At 36.3% G+C, this 17,814-nt stretch overlaps 1 protein-coding gene and 1 pseudogene across 1 annotated transcript; both read left to right on the top strand.

Moving 5' to 3' along the window:
• The first annotated feature begins 347 nt into the window (after positions 1-347).
• Positions 348-11,282, top strand: LOC149221614 (Zinc finger C-x8-C-x5-C-x3-H type family protein). Its single transcript, XM_089385156.1, has 8 exons — positions 348-754; positions 864-948; positions 3,005-3,145; positions 3,820-3,908; positions 4,161-4,349; positions 4,664-4,794; positions 4,884-4,983; positions 10,597-11,282. Exons 1-8 carry the CDS (start codon positions 584-586, stop codon positions 10,786-10,788), a joined length of 1,098 nt encoding a protein of 365 aa, XP_089241282.1. The 5' UTR covers positions 348-583; the 3' UTR covers positions 10,789-11,282.
• A 911-nt stretch (positions 11,283-12,193) lies between these two features.
• LOC149221615 (DNA gyrase subunit B, chloroplastic/mitochondrial pseudogene) overlaps positions 12,194-17,814 on the top strand; it is a 43,743-nt pseudogene continuing 38,122 nt past the window's right edge.

A 17,814-nucleotide genomic window follows, 5' to 3' on the forward strand; every position in this document is an offset into this window, starting at 1 on the left:
CACCAAAAAATCCCAAAAATCGCACTAAAAACAACTCCTTCCACTTTAACTAACCTAAACGTCGTGGGAGTTAAATCCCACACAAGTGAAAAAGGAATAAGGTTGAGTGCAAAAGCGTACTTAAAACAACGATGAACACACGGACACATGGGCTTAACGACTTGCGGTTGGGGCCCCAAGAAAGGCATTACATGCTCATTTCATCACATCATTTAAAATTTACATGTGACCGACACCCAATAATAAATGAACCATTCCAATGTGAACTGTGTTTATCTAAAGTCGACGTGTCAAACCATCACAACAATAATGAAGCGTATAAAAGAAAAAAATAAAGCAGCAGGAAACATATTCTAAACCCACTCGCTAACCTGAGACAGACCACGACGAAAAATATTTTTGTACCAGAGAAATAAAGCAGCAGGGTAAGGGTAAACGTTATCCCGATCTTCAAATCCAAACCCTCGTCTGCTCTATCCAATTCCTCGATCCATCTGGCCGTTGAAGGGGCAGGCCGAAATCTCCTCTTTTTTCGGCTCTTCGCCGGCTTATTTTGGATGATTTCAGGCTTCTGAGCATAACCATGCCTCCCAAGCAGCAGTCCAAGGCCGATGTAGCCAAAAAAGCGAAGGTCGTCGAGGACAAGACCTTCGGCCTCAAGAACAAGAACAAGAGCAAAAATGTTCAGAAATATGTCCAGAGCCTTAAGCAATCGGTGCAGCCCAAAGCCGACCCCAAACTTAATACAGCCAAGGTAATATTTTCCTCTGTTTTTTGAGGGTTCATGGTGCTTAAATGCACGGCGATCGAAATTTATTACTTGGGTTTCGTAGTCTTGATTGATCTATTTGTTTGGTTTGCAGCAAAAGAAGGAAGAGGAGAAGAAGAGGGAGAAGGAACTGAGCGACCTATTTAAAGTTGCTGTCAGTCAGCCGAAAGTTCCACCCGGTAGGTTTTGAAATTATCCTTATTTTCTTCATCATTTTTTGCCATTTTAATTAGTTTTCGTTATTTAAATCCCCCTCTTTTTTTACACTGGAGGAGATTAGACTCCTGTCTTTAAGACGCAGCGTGAACAACACCTCTTAAGTTTCATCGGACTAAAGTTACAACCGTAAGGGTTTTTGAATATGATGTGACATATCATTAATAATGTCATTGCCAATATTTTAATTATTTGCTATTTATCCGGTTTAGTTTATTCCCTGCTTTTGTATTGTAGTCTGGATGGGGTTAAAGTCCTTGCGAGTGTGGCAATGCGTTCAGAATGCAGTCATAATTTACTCAGATAACAGCCCCTTTAGATCCCGAAATTCTCTGTCAGGGGTTTAAACATTGTATATATAACGGGCGGAATCGACAACTATGGCTGTTTGTTACTCATAACATGGGGTTGATTTGGACCGCTACACGTACCATTGTGGCCCCTAGGTGTAGTCGGGCATTTGAATTCAATCAGGAATTGATCTACACCGTGGGGTCTAAACATAATATAATATTAACAACATTTCTCGATATGAGAATATTTTTTTTTAAGGCAAAACTCTTCCGGATAATTTAGGATGGTTGATGATTAGAACCCCTACTGAGGTTCATCATCAGGACTGAGGTTAATCAAAGCAGGCAGGACTGAGGTTAATCAAAGCAGGGTTTCGAAATGGGTTGACCCTAAATTATCAATGTGATTTATCCGAAAGAGTTTTGCTTAAATCAAGAATCACAGAAGCCTTCAATTTTTTGTTCATGGGAATCCAACATTTACATTTTGGGGGGATATTGGCCGAGCGTTTGTGACTATAGTGATCATTTTTATCATAAACCCAAGAATCACAGAAGCCTTCAATAGGACAAATATTTTTTGTTCATGGGAATCCAACATTTACATTTTGGGGGGATATTGGCGGAGCCTTTGTGACTATAGTGATAATTTTTTATCATAAACCCTGACCTTGCCTCGATGAGCTATTTATCATAGCCGTATGCATGTTTAAACATACTACAGCTGGCAATCCACAATGAATGCGATGCTTGATCATTTTTATCATAAACCCTGACCTTGCCTCGATGAGCTATTTATCATAGCCGTATGCATGTTGGTAAACATACCACAGCTGGCAATGCACAATGAATGCGATGCTTAAAGTTAAAAACTTTAGCTAGAGCCTAGACCAATACAAAGGAAAATATTAAACTGGTTTCTGGCTTGCGTATGTAAGATCATAAGTTTTGCTCAAAAGGTTCAAGAAGCCCAATTGTGTTGGGTTTTGTTCCTGAGGCCTTTTATATACCGCACTGCCGCAGTGATCACTTTGGTTCCATCCCCGGATTTGTCCTGTTCTGCTGTCATTTATGCCATGAAGGTGTTACGAAATTCAGCCACAGGCTCCTGTTCAGTTTCTTATATCCCGAAACTGACATAAAGGTCCGATGAACGACTTGGATATCAATTTAGAAGAGCTTGAACAATAATTTTATTCTCAAGCGAAATTCATGAAAGAGCATATGAACCATATGGCATAAACTATCCGTGCATTAAAGCTACAATTAAAGTCTTATTACTCAAACCCATGGAATAAGGCACAACCGATCTATTTATTTTTATTCTTTGATGATTTCTTCAACTCCTGCAATTCCAGGGTTGCCCTTAGAGATGTCATCAAATTTAAAAGTGGTATAATTTGTTATAACGTTCTGTCAATGGTATTCTTATTACAACATCACTCAATGGCTGCCTTTAAATACTAAAGATATTGTAATAAACTTGAGTACCACTAGTTTTCTCACTTTCCTTGACCTATTTGTTGTAATAGGAATTTACTCTTTGTTGTAATAGGAATTTACTCACAGAAACACATATAGAAAAGTTTATTTTTTCCCCAAGTTCCTTAATACATACAAAAATGAAAGTAGTCTTCCTATGATCTTATTATTCTAATCCCTTGAAGTTTGAACTGATCATTGTGCTAACTTCTCTGATTTGGGCTATATGCTTTTAAATATGCAGGTGTTGATCCCAAATCTATAGTATGTGAATTCTTTAAGGCTGGGCAATGTGGCAAGGGTTTTAAGTGCAAATTCTCCCACGACTTGAATGTACAGAGAAAGGGTGAAAAGATTGACATATATAGTGATAAGCGAGATGAAGGTGTGCTTTATCATGCCTGCTTATTTTGAGATTTTTCTATTTGTTGTTACTGGCAGATTTGTATGGTTTAGTGAGATATGCTGTTTCCATGATGTTGATGAGCAGAATATTAGGCATAATGGCAGAAGACCATTGGTTGCTTCTAGTCAGTTGAGTAATCTCTAGTTTTTTGTGAATGCATGAATGGGACTCCAGGGAACATGGGATGCATTTTGACCTTTATCTGCATGTTAATATAAATTATGCTTTTATTATATCTTTGTCGTTATTGGCTACCACAGGAGTTAAATTCTTCATTTTAGTTGAGTGGCATAGGCTCTTGAGTCTTGTGTAATCTTCTCAGTATCTGTAGCTTTGATTAGTTGTTTATGCCCTACATATGCCTGTGGGTTCCTTAATTGTATCTGATTGTGATTCCTTAATTTGTTACTTGATTGAAAGTATAAACGTAACTTGAATATGTGTGCATGATCCTAGACCTTTCCGTGGGTGCCATTTATTGAACTGGATGGATTGAACCCATATTGAGAAAATTATAGAATTTTGTCAGTTTAACAACTGAATTGTTGTTCTATGGATAGGTTATCATCCGTATCAAGAAAGTCGTAATTTAATTGAGTTCTTGGTGGTTAGGCTTTTATGTGCTGACATATTCTCCATTGTATTGCAATTAGAAACCATGGACGATTGGGACCTGGAGACGCTTGAAAAGGTTGTAGAATCCAAGAAAACGGAATATAACCAGAACAAGCCAACGGATATTGTATGTAACGTTTTAACTATTTATTTCTTCTAGATGCATCACTGTGCCATGATTTAGAGCCAATACTGTATGTATTGTTTTGATGATGCATATGCCTAACTTTTGATTGTGTTGTGGCTTGTGCTTATTGTTTTTATTATGTATATGCTTGAGTTCCTTTTTTGTGGTATTGCACAAAATTCTTACGCCTACTAACTACTTTACCTTCCCGTCCTTCGACTTTGTGTTCTTTTCTTCATGTTCGTGTGACAGGTATGTAAATACTTTTTGGAAGCTGTGGAAAAAAAACAATATGGTTGGTTTTGGACTTGTCCCAATGGAGGAAAAGAATGTCACTATAGACACGCTCTGCCTCCTGGTTATGTATTAAAGTCTCAAATGAAGGCTTTGTTAGACGAAGAGACGCAGAAGATTTCAATTGAAGAGGAGATTGAAAATCAGGTAAAGCTTGAATACAAAAATTTTCACATTTTTTTTAACTGCCATGAAAGATTACTGCTCTTGAATACACCGAGAGAAGCAAGGTGCATTCTACATCCCAGTATTGAAGAGATTGCAATGTCCATTCCATGTCCTAGCATTGTTTTATGCAGACATGCCCATATGTCCATTAATACTAAAAATATAACAATAATAAGTGTAATGTTGGGCTAAGTAATACCAATTTGCATAGTTACATATCTGTATATACATAACAATGGCAGCATAAAACTAATTTCACTGATTTTTGGAATTGTTCTCATGTACTTCTGTAGAGACGGCAAACAAAAACTACGACTCCCCTTAATGGTGACTTATTTTACGAATGGAAGAAGAAAAAGACAGACCAGAAGGAAGCTGAGCTTGCTGCCAAGAGAGCTGAGAGAGCGAAAAATGATCGTATGAGGTAAGGTTTTTGACACATTTATTTATATTTTTCTAGCTGACAGCTCTTTAAGCATGCTTGCTGACTGATCAAACTATCAATGTATGCAGTGGGCGTGAATTATTCCTTTCGGATGCAAGCTTGTTTGTTGATGATGCCGAGGCTTACGAAAAGTACAATAGGGAAGATGAAGAAGATCGGGCCAAGGAGGTTAGTTTCATATAAATTGAACTTGAGGGTCTTGCAGTAGCCCCCAAATTACTTAGTTAAGAATAGTTAGATGTTAGTTCTATGTATCATATGTTAACAATTCTCAGGCAATATGGGTATTGGTATGTTCTGTGATTGTTACCTGGATGAATTGCACTCTTTTGCGGTATTGATACAATTAGGTCCTTGAATGTCTCAAAAGAGTAATGAAGAAGCAATGATACTATCCACAATTAGAGAATTATGGTCAATATACTGTAATTCCAGCAGTAAATCTCTGCTATCTTCTTCAAGATTAATGTTAAACCACTTTAACAAATTCAGCCTTAACTTATGTCAAATCATCAAGACATAGTAGTCTCAAAAATTACCAAACAATGAAGAAATAGTTAGCTGCCAATCAAATCTGCAATATGACAATTTTGGACAGCTAAAAACTTCACACACACACAGATGGAGTTCATGTACATGCCTTAGCCTCATCCCAAGGCTAGCACAATCCTTTAGCTCTCCAAATCCTTAGTTAGGAAAACCAAGAGAAACACTAAGCAACATGGAGGAGCTCCTGCAAGCATCACAATGAAATGTCCTTCAAGGCAAGATGTCTCCTGTTATACACTCAGCAAGTACAATCTAGGGTTTAATAAAAAAACTCTCTCCACTGTTTCCTAGGGATAAGGTATTCAAGATGCTCCACAAGCTTCAAGAAACCCTGGCATCTTCGAGATGAGGGAGGGTAAGTACAAAGATGGCAATCAGAGAGAAAGAGAGAGAGAGTAGTGTGCCTAGGCCCAACTTACAAAGCCATGAGTAGTATTGCACATGCTAAATGCTACACCCCAAGGATATACACATGTCAAGCTCCAAAGGCTCCATCACCGAGGATATACTCATCCAAGCTTTTGAGGACTGCAATGCTCCTAAGCATGTGCTCCACCAAGTCCTTTTCCTCTGCTTGAACACTGTTGCAACTTGTGTCCCCAAGTTGACTCTGTACCTCTATGTAAACATCTAAGTGAGCTGATGTTGTCCAGGGCTTTGCTCTTCTCAAAATGCCAAATTCTCTTCTCTAATGTATAGGGTGTCCTCTTGAGAAAAACCATTCTTACATGTGGCCAACATGAAGAATGTCCCAAGTTGTTTGATGATCTCCAACGTTCCAATGAAGAATGTCATTCAAGCATCTAATTGAGGTCAAACAACCACCAAGTAAACCACCTCCAATGTGCAAATCCATCATGTTCCATCTAGGAGCTAATCATATATCATGTACCCCAAATCTCATGAAGCACCCCTTAACATTGTGTAAACACTTTTGGAGTAACCTTGAAAGCTAACTCTCGAATCTTCAAAGATTGTTGACCACCTGTGAATCTAATGGAACATAACCCTGGATCACAAGTTACCTGCCTAACACTATCATCCCTCAAACCAATGTCATGGGTAAAAATATTTGGACACTAGATCCTGAGATATTCAAGTTGTCCTACAATGATAATCACATCTCCACAATACCAAGACAGGTTGATTAGATCTACCAAAATCACAAGGTAACAGCTTGCACAAGTCAACTCATTGATCTTGAAATACCAAGCTCGTGGTATAGGTAACGACTCATATAGGGCTATCAACAATGTGTGAACATTAGAATTCCTTTTACAATTGAAAACTACTAGCTACTGAAGAACCAACCTAAGCTAGGTCAACTTCCTCTTTTTGAAATAATGTTGAAGCAAGAGTATCATCGAGGTGAACTCCTCCTGTTTGGGAGAATAACCTTGTCACTGCACTCTGCAACACTCCCATCTTTTGCAAACTTGGAATCAACATGCTAAAGAGATTTACTGCACAAGTTTGACAAGTTTTCTTTGTTATTTCTGATCACATCTGCTTGATTGAGAAAGCTTCTTCATTACCATTGACCTCTTCTGATCAAGTTGATATTCTCATCTGATAGGAGCTGTGGTACACATTATCTATATATTGTGGTACCAATATATTTTGTTTTCTCCTGAACAAAAGACAATATCGGATGTTTGTCTGTGAGTCACAAATTAACTCTCCTAATAACACAGACCTTAAAAGGTCTCAAAAGTTTGGTACAGCGAATTTAACTGTTGTGCACATTTGCCTTTTTGCTGGAATCTGATGATACAATATCTGGTAAATGGTTATATTTCATTGTTTGAAATGCATTTTTAAATACATAATTGGATTCGGAGCCCGGAAAAATCCTCGAGGCACTCAGTCTGTACAGATTTCATGACTCAAGTCTGTGCTTCCAATAATTTTTGGCTGGATTTTGGGCAAAACTCATCGACAAATATGCCTGGGAAAGTGCAAAAACATAGAACGTTTAGACTATGCTTCACATTGTTCTCATATAATATCTGTCCATGCTTTCCTGCCTCACATTTTAATTTGTTTTGTTTTTTTGTTGAGTCTCCACTGTTGTACTGCATCCTGTAATGTTCACTGAAGATACAGTGCTATGCCCTCCAACACTTATCAAGCTCTCCCAAAGATTGAATGTGAATAGTCTCATTAATAGATTTCTTGATAGTGAGTTAGTGTTTACTCTTAATGTGTGATGCAATTTAGTTAACCTTTGTTTCCAAGTGAGGAACATTTTCTTTTAATATTATTATGGCCAAATCAAAATAGTACATATGATTTAAAATTTAAATACTGAAATGTGTTTTTCCCAATGTCTCTTGTGAGAAGTTCTCGATGATCATTTACTTTTTCCAAAGAATTATTGTGAGGGAAATCAATTTTTCCTTTCGCAGAAAGTTTTCAGTTTGCGATGTAATTAATTTTAAAGATATTCACCATTTGTATTGTTCAGAGTGTGATTCTAGACGTCATATTCTTAATGGCATTGGAGGGATTTTAGTTGGTGATTTATACAGAATCAATCATCATAGGTTTCTTCAAGTGAAGGATTTTTTCTGCTTGCAATGTTAGCATTGATAGCATATCACAGAAAGTCATCATTTCTGGCTGTTGCGAGATATTTGTTTTATTACCAGTGAAACAGTTGACATGTTATTCATTGAGTTCTTTCTGGCATGTTGGCACTTCTGCTAATGATGACACGTTGTCTGCATACTTTGGTTCCTGTCACCACTCAAACTGTTCGTTAAAGTGATGGAAGCTCCAAACCGCACTCCATAATCTGAGTGGAAACTGGGTAGGTCAGCCTCTGTCACCTCTGCAACCTACTTGTCTCCTTAGGGCTCTTTCTCAGGCTTCGAGAGGGCCCCCCCTGCAGATATGGAGCAAGGCTGCGTTCACAACCCCCTCTTTGTCAGCTCTTCCTTTTGTGCTGGATGGGTGAGGAGTTGGGGGTGAAACTATTCCACTCAAGAGTATTGAATGACCTGCAAGGAATATGGATTCACTAGAACTTACTCATTTGAGATGCCCCAGCCACTATACGAACAGTGCCACCAATATCCCACATTAAGGTTGAAGATTTCCCCTAGAATGCTTGTCCAGCTCAAAACTATTGTCCTTTGATGGAAACTAAGGGTGAAATGGAAACCCTAGAGCCTTGACCTCCCCTTTCAAGTGACCATCTGTCTCTCAAATGGATCTGTAGGCCAGATTTGTCATCACCAAACTATACCTGCAAAATTAGTCCTGCAGCTTCAGTAGGAGGTGGCATTCCAAGAATTGTATATCCCATGACTTTAAAGGTTCTGCATATCCTCGAAGGAAAGGATTCCCCCGACTGCGTGTACCATTGTAAAAGAAACTTGGTCCAAAATAAAAACTGGCTTGCAATGTCTCTGCCAACTTCTTCCAGACCCTAGTTGACCATATGAAATTCAAATTCATCAACACCACCCATGCTTGCCATTTACTGTGAAGGCTGCAGTGCATGCACTGACAGGGAGTTGTCTAAAGAAAAAATTGAACTGTAAGAAGTTCTGCTCAAGTCTTGGAACACTTCAATGTAAGTCCAGAAATATCTGCATCTATAGACCATTCAAAAGAGTTCTGCATATTGAGAAAATGCATTCTTGCATCCTGTGATATCAGAAAACCATAATGTGCCTCCACAGTCAAAGCCAGGGTGATCTTCCAGACACATCCTTCGGATAGCCATTCATCTACAAAATAAAGCACGGGGCCTGTCTAAATGTCCAACAGATGTCAGAAGTACCTCACATGTAGTTAACTCATCAGTGCCAAGTAGCTCAACAAATGCAGGATCAGCTGCTGGATACTCCCTCTGAAAACATCACGGTACACTTGACTGAACATAATTTAAACCTGTAGAAAGCCTGATTGATCTGAATGCATGTGAAAGTGACGAATTTTGCTTGTACCCATGATTGGATGGAGGGACAGAAGTCCCTATCATGGTAATCCATACCAATGTTTTAAAACTCCGACTCCGACTCCGACTCCAACTCGGCCGAGGATAGACTCCGACTCCGACTCCGATTCGGTATCGACTCGGTTGGCTCGATTTCAATGATTCGGTCGTTGTAAAAAATACATTAAATATTTATTTTTTATAAAAACACATAATTTTAAAGATTTTCACTCATGTTTCCAAACACACAGCATTAGAATATAGATAGAAGAATATATCCATTATATCAAAATGGCACTCAGTGCACTGTCCAATACATACACGATGATGATATAGAGATCAAAACAAAAACACACAACCAAGGAGGCTATAAATGGCCTCTACAACAAAAGTCTGTGACCAGTACTACTGGCTACTGCTAGAGTTGCCAACATCATCTGGCTCAGTGTTACTTGGGAGAGGAACGAAAGTGGGGAGCGAGAGCGAAAACGGGAGCGGGAGCGACATTTTCAGAAGCTCCTGGTTTGGGAGCGAATCCCAGAGGAGTTCGAAAACCAATGTCACTAACATCAAGGTACATAGAGGGATTGGTGCTCTTGATTAAATACGAGTTCCATACCCTAATACATGACAAAATTCAATGGAAACATTGCAATCCTCCAATCCTGAAATCCTGAAAAACTGATAAGTCCGCTGGATTTTGAATGAAATCTAAAATTCTACTTTCTCCATATGAAATCCAATGAGGCCGGAACCACTCTCAAACATCCTGAGTCATTTCATGGTAATGTTAAAAATTTAAGTAAAAGAAGATTAAGGAGAGGGGAATGGACCCCAAATAGCATTTAACTAATTTAGAAAACACCTTGGAGTCCCCAACACTCAGCGAACAGTAAATTTAAAAAAAAAATATGAAAAATTGCATTTTTTTGGGGTTACAGGCCGCATTCATTGACTTGGCTGAGTTATTGCCCTCCCGTTTTGTTTTTTCTGCCGGGTCACAAAAAATCCCAACGACTCTGATCAACTCGGCTGTTTCGGATTCGATTCGGCCGTTTTTTAAAACTTTGATCCATACAAGATTGATTTTTGAGCATGGTTCATCTTTTTTTATTACTGTGAAGCCAGGTGGTTGTCTGATTTCATATTAATACTCGTGTTCAAAGCAATTTTATAAAACTTTTTCGAAAAACTTGACAAAAGTGAATTGAACATGTTTGTATGCATTGAATGTAATGATCAAATGTATGTTGAAAGAGTGATATCTTGTTTGTAATGATCTGCAGGTGAAGAAGAACTCAAGTCCTTCAACGGCAGAAACCTCAACTTCTGGGGTTACAGCTGAAGAAGAGGAGCAAATACTAGCTGAAGATGATGATGAGTTGGACCTTGATGAATTGGACGAGCTAGAAGCTAGCATAGCAAAGACTTCTCTCGAGACAAATGGCAACTCTGCAAACCCAATAAAAGATTATTAAAGTATCAGTTGACACTTCTCTCTTGAAATTCCTTTTGAGATATGGCATTAGAAAAATGACATATATATGCAAAAGCCCCCAGTGTGGGTAGTCTTACAAGGTGGTGTCTGCTGCATAGCATGTTTGCAGGTTAAGGTGGTATATTGCTGCATAGAGTTTTAGCAGGTTGGTTCGATCTGTAGTTATCTGACTATCATTGAAAATTGATCCATGTTTTCTGCGGGCACATGCAAGAGAGATTACTGCACAAGTTAGATGACAAGTTTTCTACTGTTATTTCTGATCACATTAGCTTGATTGAGAAAGCTTCTTCGTTACCAGTGACCTCTTCTGATCAAGTTGATATTCGCATCTGATGCGAGTTATAGTACACATTATCTATATATTGTGGTACTAATATATTTTGTTTTATCCTGAACAAAAGAGCCATGTTCTATGCTTGTAACTTTGTTTCAAAATTTGTAAGCATTCTGGCAGTTATCCCTCTTTCTTCATGGACAGTTTGTTACAGGCAAAAAACATAATATGTGATGACCATACGGATGCTTTCTATGGGACAATGTCTGGCCTTTTTGTATTGCCAGGAATCCCTTCTAAGTTGGCATTGGTTGTCTCGTAAAATGTGTCTCTAGATTTGATTCTGTCCAGATCTTTTGGCTTGGAAATGAATTCTTGCCCGCTTAAACCGACATCATTAAACAAGTGGAGAGTTCTCTTATTTGTAACGAAGTTGCTAGCAATTGAAAGGCCAAATAGCCCACTATAGTAACTTTACAATACCATTTTGTTTGTCGCTTTTGGTTGTCATGTTGGCTTTGCCAATTAACTTAGTGAATTGATTGACTTCAAATTTTGCCTGGCAATTGTCTGACAAATGGTTTTGGAATATTGGACATCATAGTATAAAGTCTAAATATTCTGGATGTTCTTCTTTATTGCTTTAGTAATGAGATAAAATCTGTTCTGAACCTATTAACATGAGGCATACTATATTTGCTGTGTGCGCTATTCCTGTCTCCGGATGTTGTGCAAAATTCTGGACTGTTGAGTTCGTTTTAGTTTTCTCATGTTCCTTAGTCAATTTTTCTTAGAAGTTGGCTGCAAGACTTCGAAGATAACCACTATCGCAGTTGAGCTTATGCATATAAAATACGAAAGTAGAGACCTGATTTTGGCGACTTAACCTGTGTATAGTTACAGCATTAATTCTTTCTCCTGAAAAAATGTTTCATATATTACATTATAAATCAAGATACATGTGCATCAAGATTGTTACATTTTGCAGCCAAAGAGTGGTCAAAGACTCCTCGATGTATAATCAAATAGGAAAGCGTAACTACACTTGACCCCAGTCTGTATATTTTGTAGTTCATTCTGTAAAATGGCAATCCCGGCATAAAACACGATGGCGAAGTATATAGCTTGTGAAAGGTTTGCCCGACAACGTCGTCGTCATGAAAAACAGAGGCCCAAGCAAATCACAACCCACATTGCCCTATTTGCCTTGCTGAATCATCCCTTGTACAAAAACAAAACATTTTTCTCATGCAGAGGGGCGACATAGTGAATAGGATGTTTAGCATCAACCTAGACCCAAAACATTTTGGCAAATTTATCTTACATCTAACTTGTGGAACTAATGTTTGTTCATTACTATTTTTTCTCTTTTGATTGATCCGTGATTTGCAGGCGGAGACATGAATTGCTCGATATCCTGACAATTAAAAACCATGATTTAATGTGTTAATGTGCTATGTTTTTGTTGTATTCCCTGTCCCCAGTGAGAGATACAACTGTTTCTTACACCGACTTTTGAACTAATCTCTTTTCAGATTAGGAACAAACGTCACTAACAAGGGGCAAACCGACTTCCTACTACGTCATGGTGAAGTGAGATTTGGGCCCTTGAATGTCGTGCATGCAAGATCAATGCCTTAACCAATCCACCAAGTATTTATTGGAATCCACCAAGTATTTATTGGACATCTCACAATCAGCTCTGATGTGTAATGTTATTCATAAAGATAGTATGTCAACATTTTTTAAATGTCGTCTACTCAATATATAATTATTCATGTTATTTTTATTCATTTTTTATTTAAAGATTCACTTAAATTATGGTGGAAAGTAACTAATGATAAATATTATAAATATTATTTACGTGAATATGAACCATTTTCAAGGATTTTATTTTTGGATTAAAAATAACTACACATCTAAAAATCATGCATAGATATTGGAACCATATCAATAAATTAAAAAAAAAAGTTTGGTTAATAATATTGAAAAATAAATATTTTTTTTCAAAGTGCACATTGGTTGCTGGAGTTTTGCTTGACAAAGTGCTAATAATGTTTTTTAACCATATTTGAAGTTGATTAATAAGCACATAAAAAATTAATACTTACAATAAACTTGCAATGTAACAAGATTTCTAACCATGGATATTTACTTCCACTTTATCATGTGTATCATTAATTTGTAAATAGACTTTGTTATAATACCATGGGTCAATATCGTGGCTTATCATTACCGCATGTCTAAAGACCATAACTAATTTCACAATCAAAATATTTTATTTTAATATAAAGCAAAAACCAGCAAATGTGTTTCTCTATATGAAAAATTATACTCCCATAATCAAAACACTACATCCATAGTTTCACCATAATATCTGATTGAATGGATTCAATGATCAAAACATATATCCATGGTTTGCCCATAATATCCAATTGGATGGATTCAGATAAACCTTTGCATGTGTCGAACTCAACACAAATTCTAATTCATGTGATAATCTTCTATTTCTATTTTTAAATATGCATAATTATCCAAGCTATTCTTGTTTTCGTAAATTTTTTCCATTGTCGGTAAATTTGGAAGCCACACTTGCCCTAGTGTAATGGATACTTTCATAGATAAAGTCAAAATCACCAACATAATTCTATATACAAAATCGACAACCTTGATTCATATAAATAAAGTCAAATTCAACAAATTTGATTTCATAATCCTTTTAGATAATTGACAAATTTTGGTGATGTCCATATGGATTAAGTCAAAATCAACAAACTTGAGTTTGATGAAAAGCTCAAGTATCAAAATATTGAGCCCTTATCAAATAGAAAAAAATGGCTTTATCTTTCTTTAAGATGTTGCTTCATGTTTAAACCATCCACAAATAACCCTGGTTGAATTTGATAATCCTTGATGACCTTCCTCCTCTTCTATTATTATTATTATATCTGGGCAAATGAGGCTTTAGGTTGGGCCTTTCCATACATTAGATAAAAAATGTGTATCCATACATTAGGTAAAAATGTGTAGCAACTACAATAGTGCTTTTGTCCTTGCTATTGTGGAGCTCCTTGTGTGCCCCATCATTCCGTGTTAGGTTTCATTATAACTAATATGTTTATTTTTGGTTTGAAAGGTTTAAATGAACTTCACAAAAGAACTTTAGAGCGTGGGATGGTACAATGTGGTAGAAGTATCACATGATACATGAACACTCTTTTGGGGAAGTAATTACCAATAGTGGTTTATTTATTTTGCTTGTTGATTCTCATTTTTTTTTTCAGGGAAAAAAAGCATAATAGTATTATATAAGGAATATAATTGTCAATATTACATCATATCTGAGAAATGAACAAGATCATTCTGTGAATGGAGATCAGAAAGATCTATTCCAAATGAGACTAATGTGTCAAAATAGACAAGAAATAAACATAACAGATTTGAACATAGCATGAATACACATCTACGTCATGACGATGATAGATTGGATAGTACCATATCTTCAAAATTGTAGATGATCATAGGATCAATCCGACTGCAGGACTTCTTGATGTAGTAATATTTAAATAAAACATAATTTTGAAACTGGGAAAACGTACATGGGTCCTTACTGAAAATAAGTTAAGAACTAGGGAGAGAGAATTCCTGAATGTGAACTTTCTACATTCAAAATTACCTCCATATTCCAGATGCCCGGTTGTGATAGTAGACCCTTCTTGGACAATATATCTGCCTGAACACTCTGAGATCTGTAGATATGACGGATTGAGTAGCCCTCCATGCCCTTCCACAAAATCATGATCCTATTCATCCAACCGTCTAGGAACTGATTTTTAATGTGACGTTTTCTAGTGACATGCTCAATAATGACTTTGGAGTCACCATATATTTGAAGAGATTGTATATTTAGAAAATGACACATGGAAAGTAGACCAGCAAGTGCCATAGCCTCAGCTTTTATATTAGACCCCAATCCACCATTCCAATGAATTTGTTATAGCAGATTATTGCCCATAATGATATAAACGCCGCATCCACAGATATCACCCTAACAAGCCCCGTCAAAAAATGCTCTTGGAATTGGCATTTGATACACTTACAAGTGATTTACCTTTTCCCATTTAATAATGTCTTGTTTTCATTGACATAAAAACCCCATTCACATAAAAATTAGTTTCTAACTCTGATTATAAGTATTATGCACATCTTGGATCCCAATGAAATGCATGTCTTTTGATTCAAAAATTAAATTTTGTTTTTTTGTTCATCCTTTATGTCTTAGAATGCAGGTAAGAAATTTTGAAAATAAATCATAAATGTAATGATAAGATGTTAAATAAAGTTAAAATAAAATGGTTTCGCCAATTTATATAAGATATTGATTTATAAATTTATCCAAGGAAACAATGGAAATAAAAGTAGTCTTTCATATTGGAAGATTTCCAAGTATTGAATTCAAAAGAGCATCACCCCTTTGCCAATGCATCAAAGTAGTGAAGTTAAAATATGGCTACAAATATAGAATTCTGTTTGAGCTAGAAATCTTTGCATTGTGTAAACACGGAAAAAATAATTATATTTTGAGTTACAGAGTTTTAATCTTCATACACATCTTTCATTGTGTAGAGATGGGAAAACAAAGATTCTTTTGAACTACAAAACCTCACAGACACACATTAAAAAGAGAATTGTTTCGAGTTATGAAATCTTTCACACACACACACATGAAAATTATTTTCAACTACAAAATCTTTATCTTATAATGACGTACACAAATAAACAAAGCTCTTGTAACCATTAACATGGTTATTGTGTGATAATGCTTGCACACAATTATTGGAACAATGCTTGTGATATTGCACACAATTATTAGAACAATTATTGTGATAATGCTATCTTAAAATCTTGCTAGATATGTTTCCACCTTGTGGGCTATGAGAAATGTAGTATTCCATGGAAAATGTGTTATTTGTTGAAGTGTGAGAGGGTGAGCTTTATTATTTCCAAGTTAATCATATATCAAAAATTTCTTATTAAAAAATAATATAGATAGATAGTGGAAGTAAAATAAATGAAATGTTCATGGTCTTTTGCATTTTCACACACACGTACCTGCACATGCATAGAGAGTGTTCCCCACCACACCCTATGTAACTAAAAACCCCACTCTCGAGCTCGTAGGCTAGGAGTAAGATATTCTTTAGGGCTCAAGGCCATTCAACAAGACTTGAAGCCATTCCAACAATCTAATCAATATGAGCTCAACATGTCACCAACAAGAATTGAACATATGATGAGGATAACAATCATCCCTCCTAACCACCTCAGATAAACCCATTGACACATACACACAAATTTATTGACATAATTATTGTGATAATAATCCAAGTCCAAATCTTGGTAGGTATGCTTCCTCGTGTTTTTTAAGTACATAAATTCACACACACACACAATAATTGGAACAATGGTTGTGGTAGTGCCCATATAATTATTGGAACAATTATCGTAATAATAATCTATGTTCAAATATTTGTGGGTATTAAACCCAATAAAAGGCCTGTAATGCATGTTCATGCATACCTCTTTAAATATGTTTAAACATACGAGAGGTTCCCCAAATTTCCAATATCTAAATATGGGAAAAAAACGAAAATTGACAATAATCTAAGTTCAAATCTTGGTGGTCATACTCCCTCTCTCTCACACACATCACACACATAATTATTGGAACAATTATTGTGATGATATTCTAATTTCAAATCTAGGCAAGTATGCCTTCTCCTTGTGGGCTTTAAGAGTATTGTTTTGAGCCACAAAATCTTAAAAAAATAGAACACTGTATTAAATTTAGTCAAAGGCATGCAATACATGTTCATGGATTCCTTTTCAAATGATGTGTGAAAATATGAGTAGTTCCTTAGATTTCCATTATTTAAACAAGGGAAAAAGGAGAATTGCTTTAAGCTACACAACTTTACATTGCCTAGACATGAGAAAAAAGAAATTTGACAATGATATAAATTCAAATCTTGATTGGTATGGTTTTGACATCTAGCCTTCAAGCATATGCACACAAATTATTAGAACAATTATTGTGAAATTGTGCGCCCATAGTGATTGGAACAATAATTATTTTGATAATAATCTTGGTTCAAATCTTGATGGATATGCCTTCACCCCACGATATTCAAGTTTTTATTTTTTAAGTAACAAATTATTTATCCTCCCCATGGCATTCAAGAGTTTTTTAAGCTGCAAAATATTTAGTTCAAAATAAAGGGTTCTAATTTATGATTATACAAAATTAAGATACGATATTTTGGTTTTTATGAAATAAACTTGATAATAGGTGTCAAAAAGTAGAAGATTAGTACACTGCATAATAGTTAAACTTATTTATGAAGAGTTCTAGTCACCTCATTTACTTCCGAGTATGATATAAGGACCTGCGAGTTTTAAGTCAAGGAGTTGAATTATTGTGGGAGCTAAAGAAGCCATTCCAATGTGAGCAACTGGAAAAGGAATCTAAATTTAAGGGGGATGACCTAACTAAAGGTCCTCAATTTCGCATTGAAGCACCTCACATTCATCTTGAACCTATGACCTTATCTGCCTTTGTTAAATTAAAATGTCCCATGTCATCTTGACATGCTCTGCCAAACTAACAAACCGAAGTTGAAGTTGATGGATTAAGGTTTGGAATTGTTTACTCATGTTAGTGGAGGGTTA

Source organism: Pinus tabuliformis, chromosome Q (assembly GCF_031772625.1).
Source record: "Pinus tabuliformis cultivar Carrire ecotype Pingquan chromosome Q, CPIR1, whole genome shotgun sequence".
NCBI lineage: Eukaryota > Viridiplantae > Streptophyta > Pinopsida > Pinales > Pinaceae > Pinus > Pinus tabuliformis.

What these genes read in the sequence shown, in the direction of transcription:
- LOC149221614 (XM_089385156.1), top strand. Translation starts at nt 584, where the DNA reads ATGCCTCCCAAGCAGCAGTCCAAGGCCGATGTAGCCAAAAAAGCGAAG. An exon ending in AAGAGGAGATTGAAAATCAG is followed by an intron (nt 4,350 to 4,663) that starts GTAAAGCTTGAA and finishes GTACTTCTGTAG; the next exon opens with AGACGGCAAACAAAAACTAC. An exon ending in GCGAAAAATGATCGTATGAG is followed by an intron (nt 4,795 to 4,883) that starts GTAAGGTTTTTG and finishes CAATGTATGCAG; the next exon opens with TGGGCGTGAATTATTCCTTT.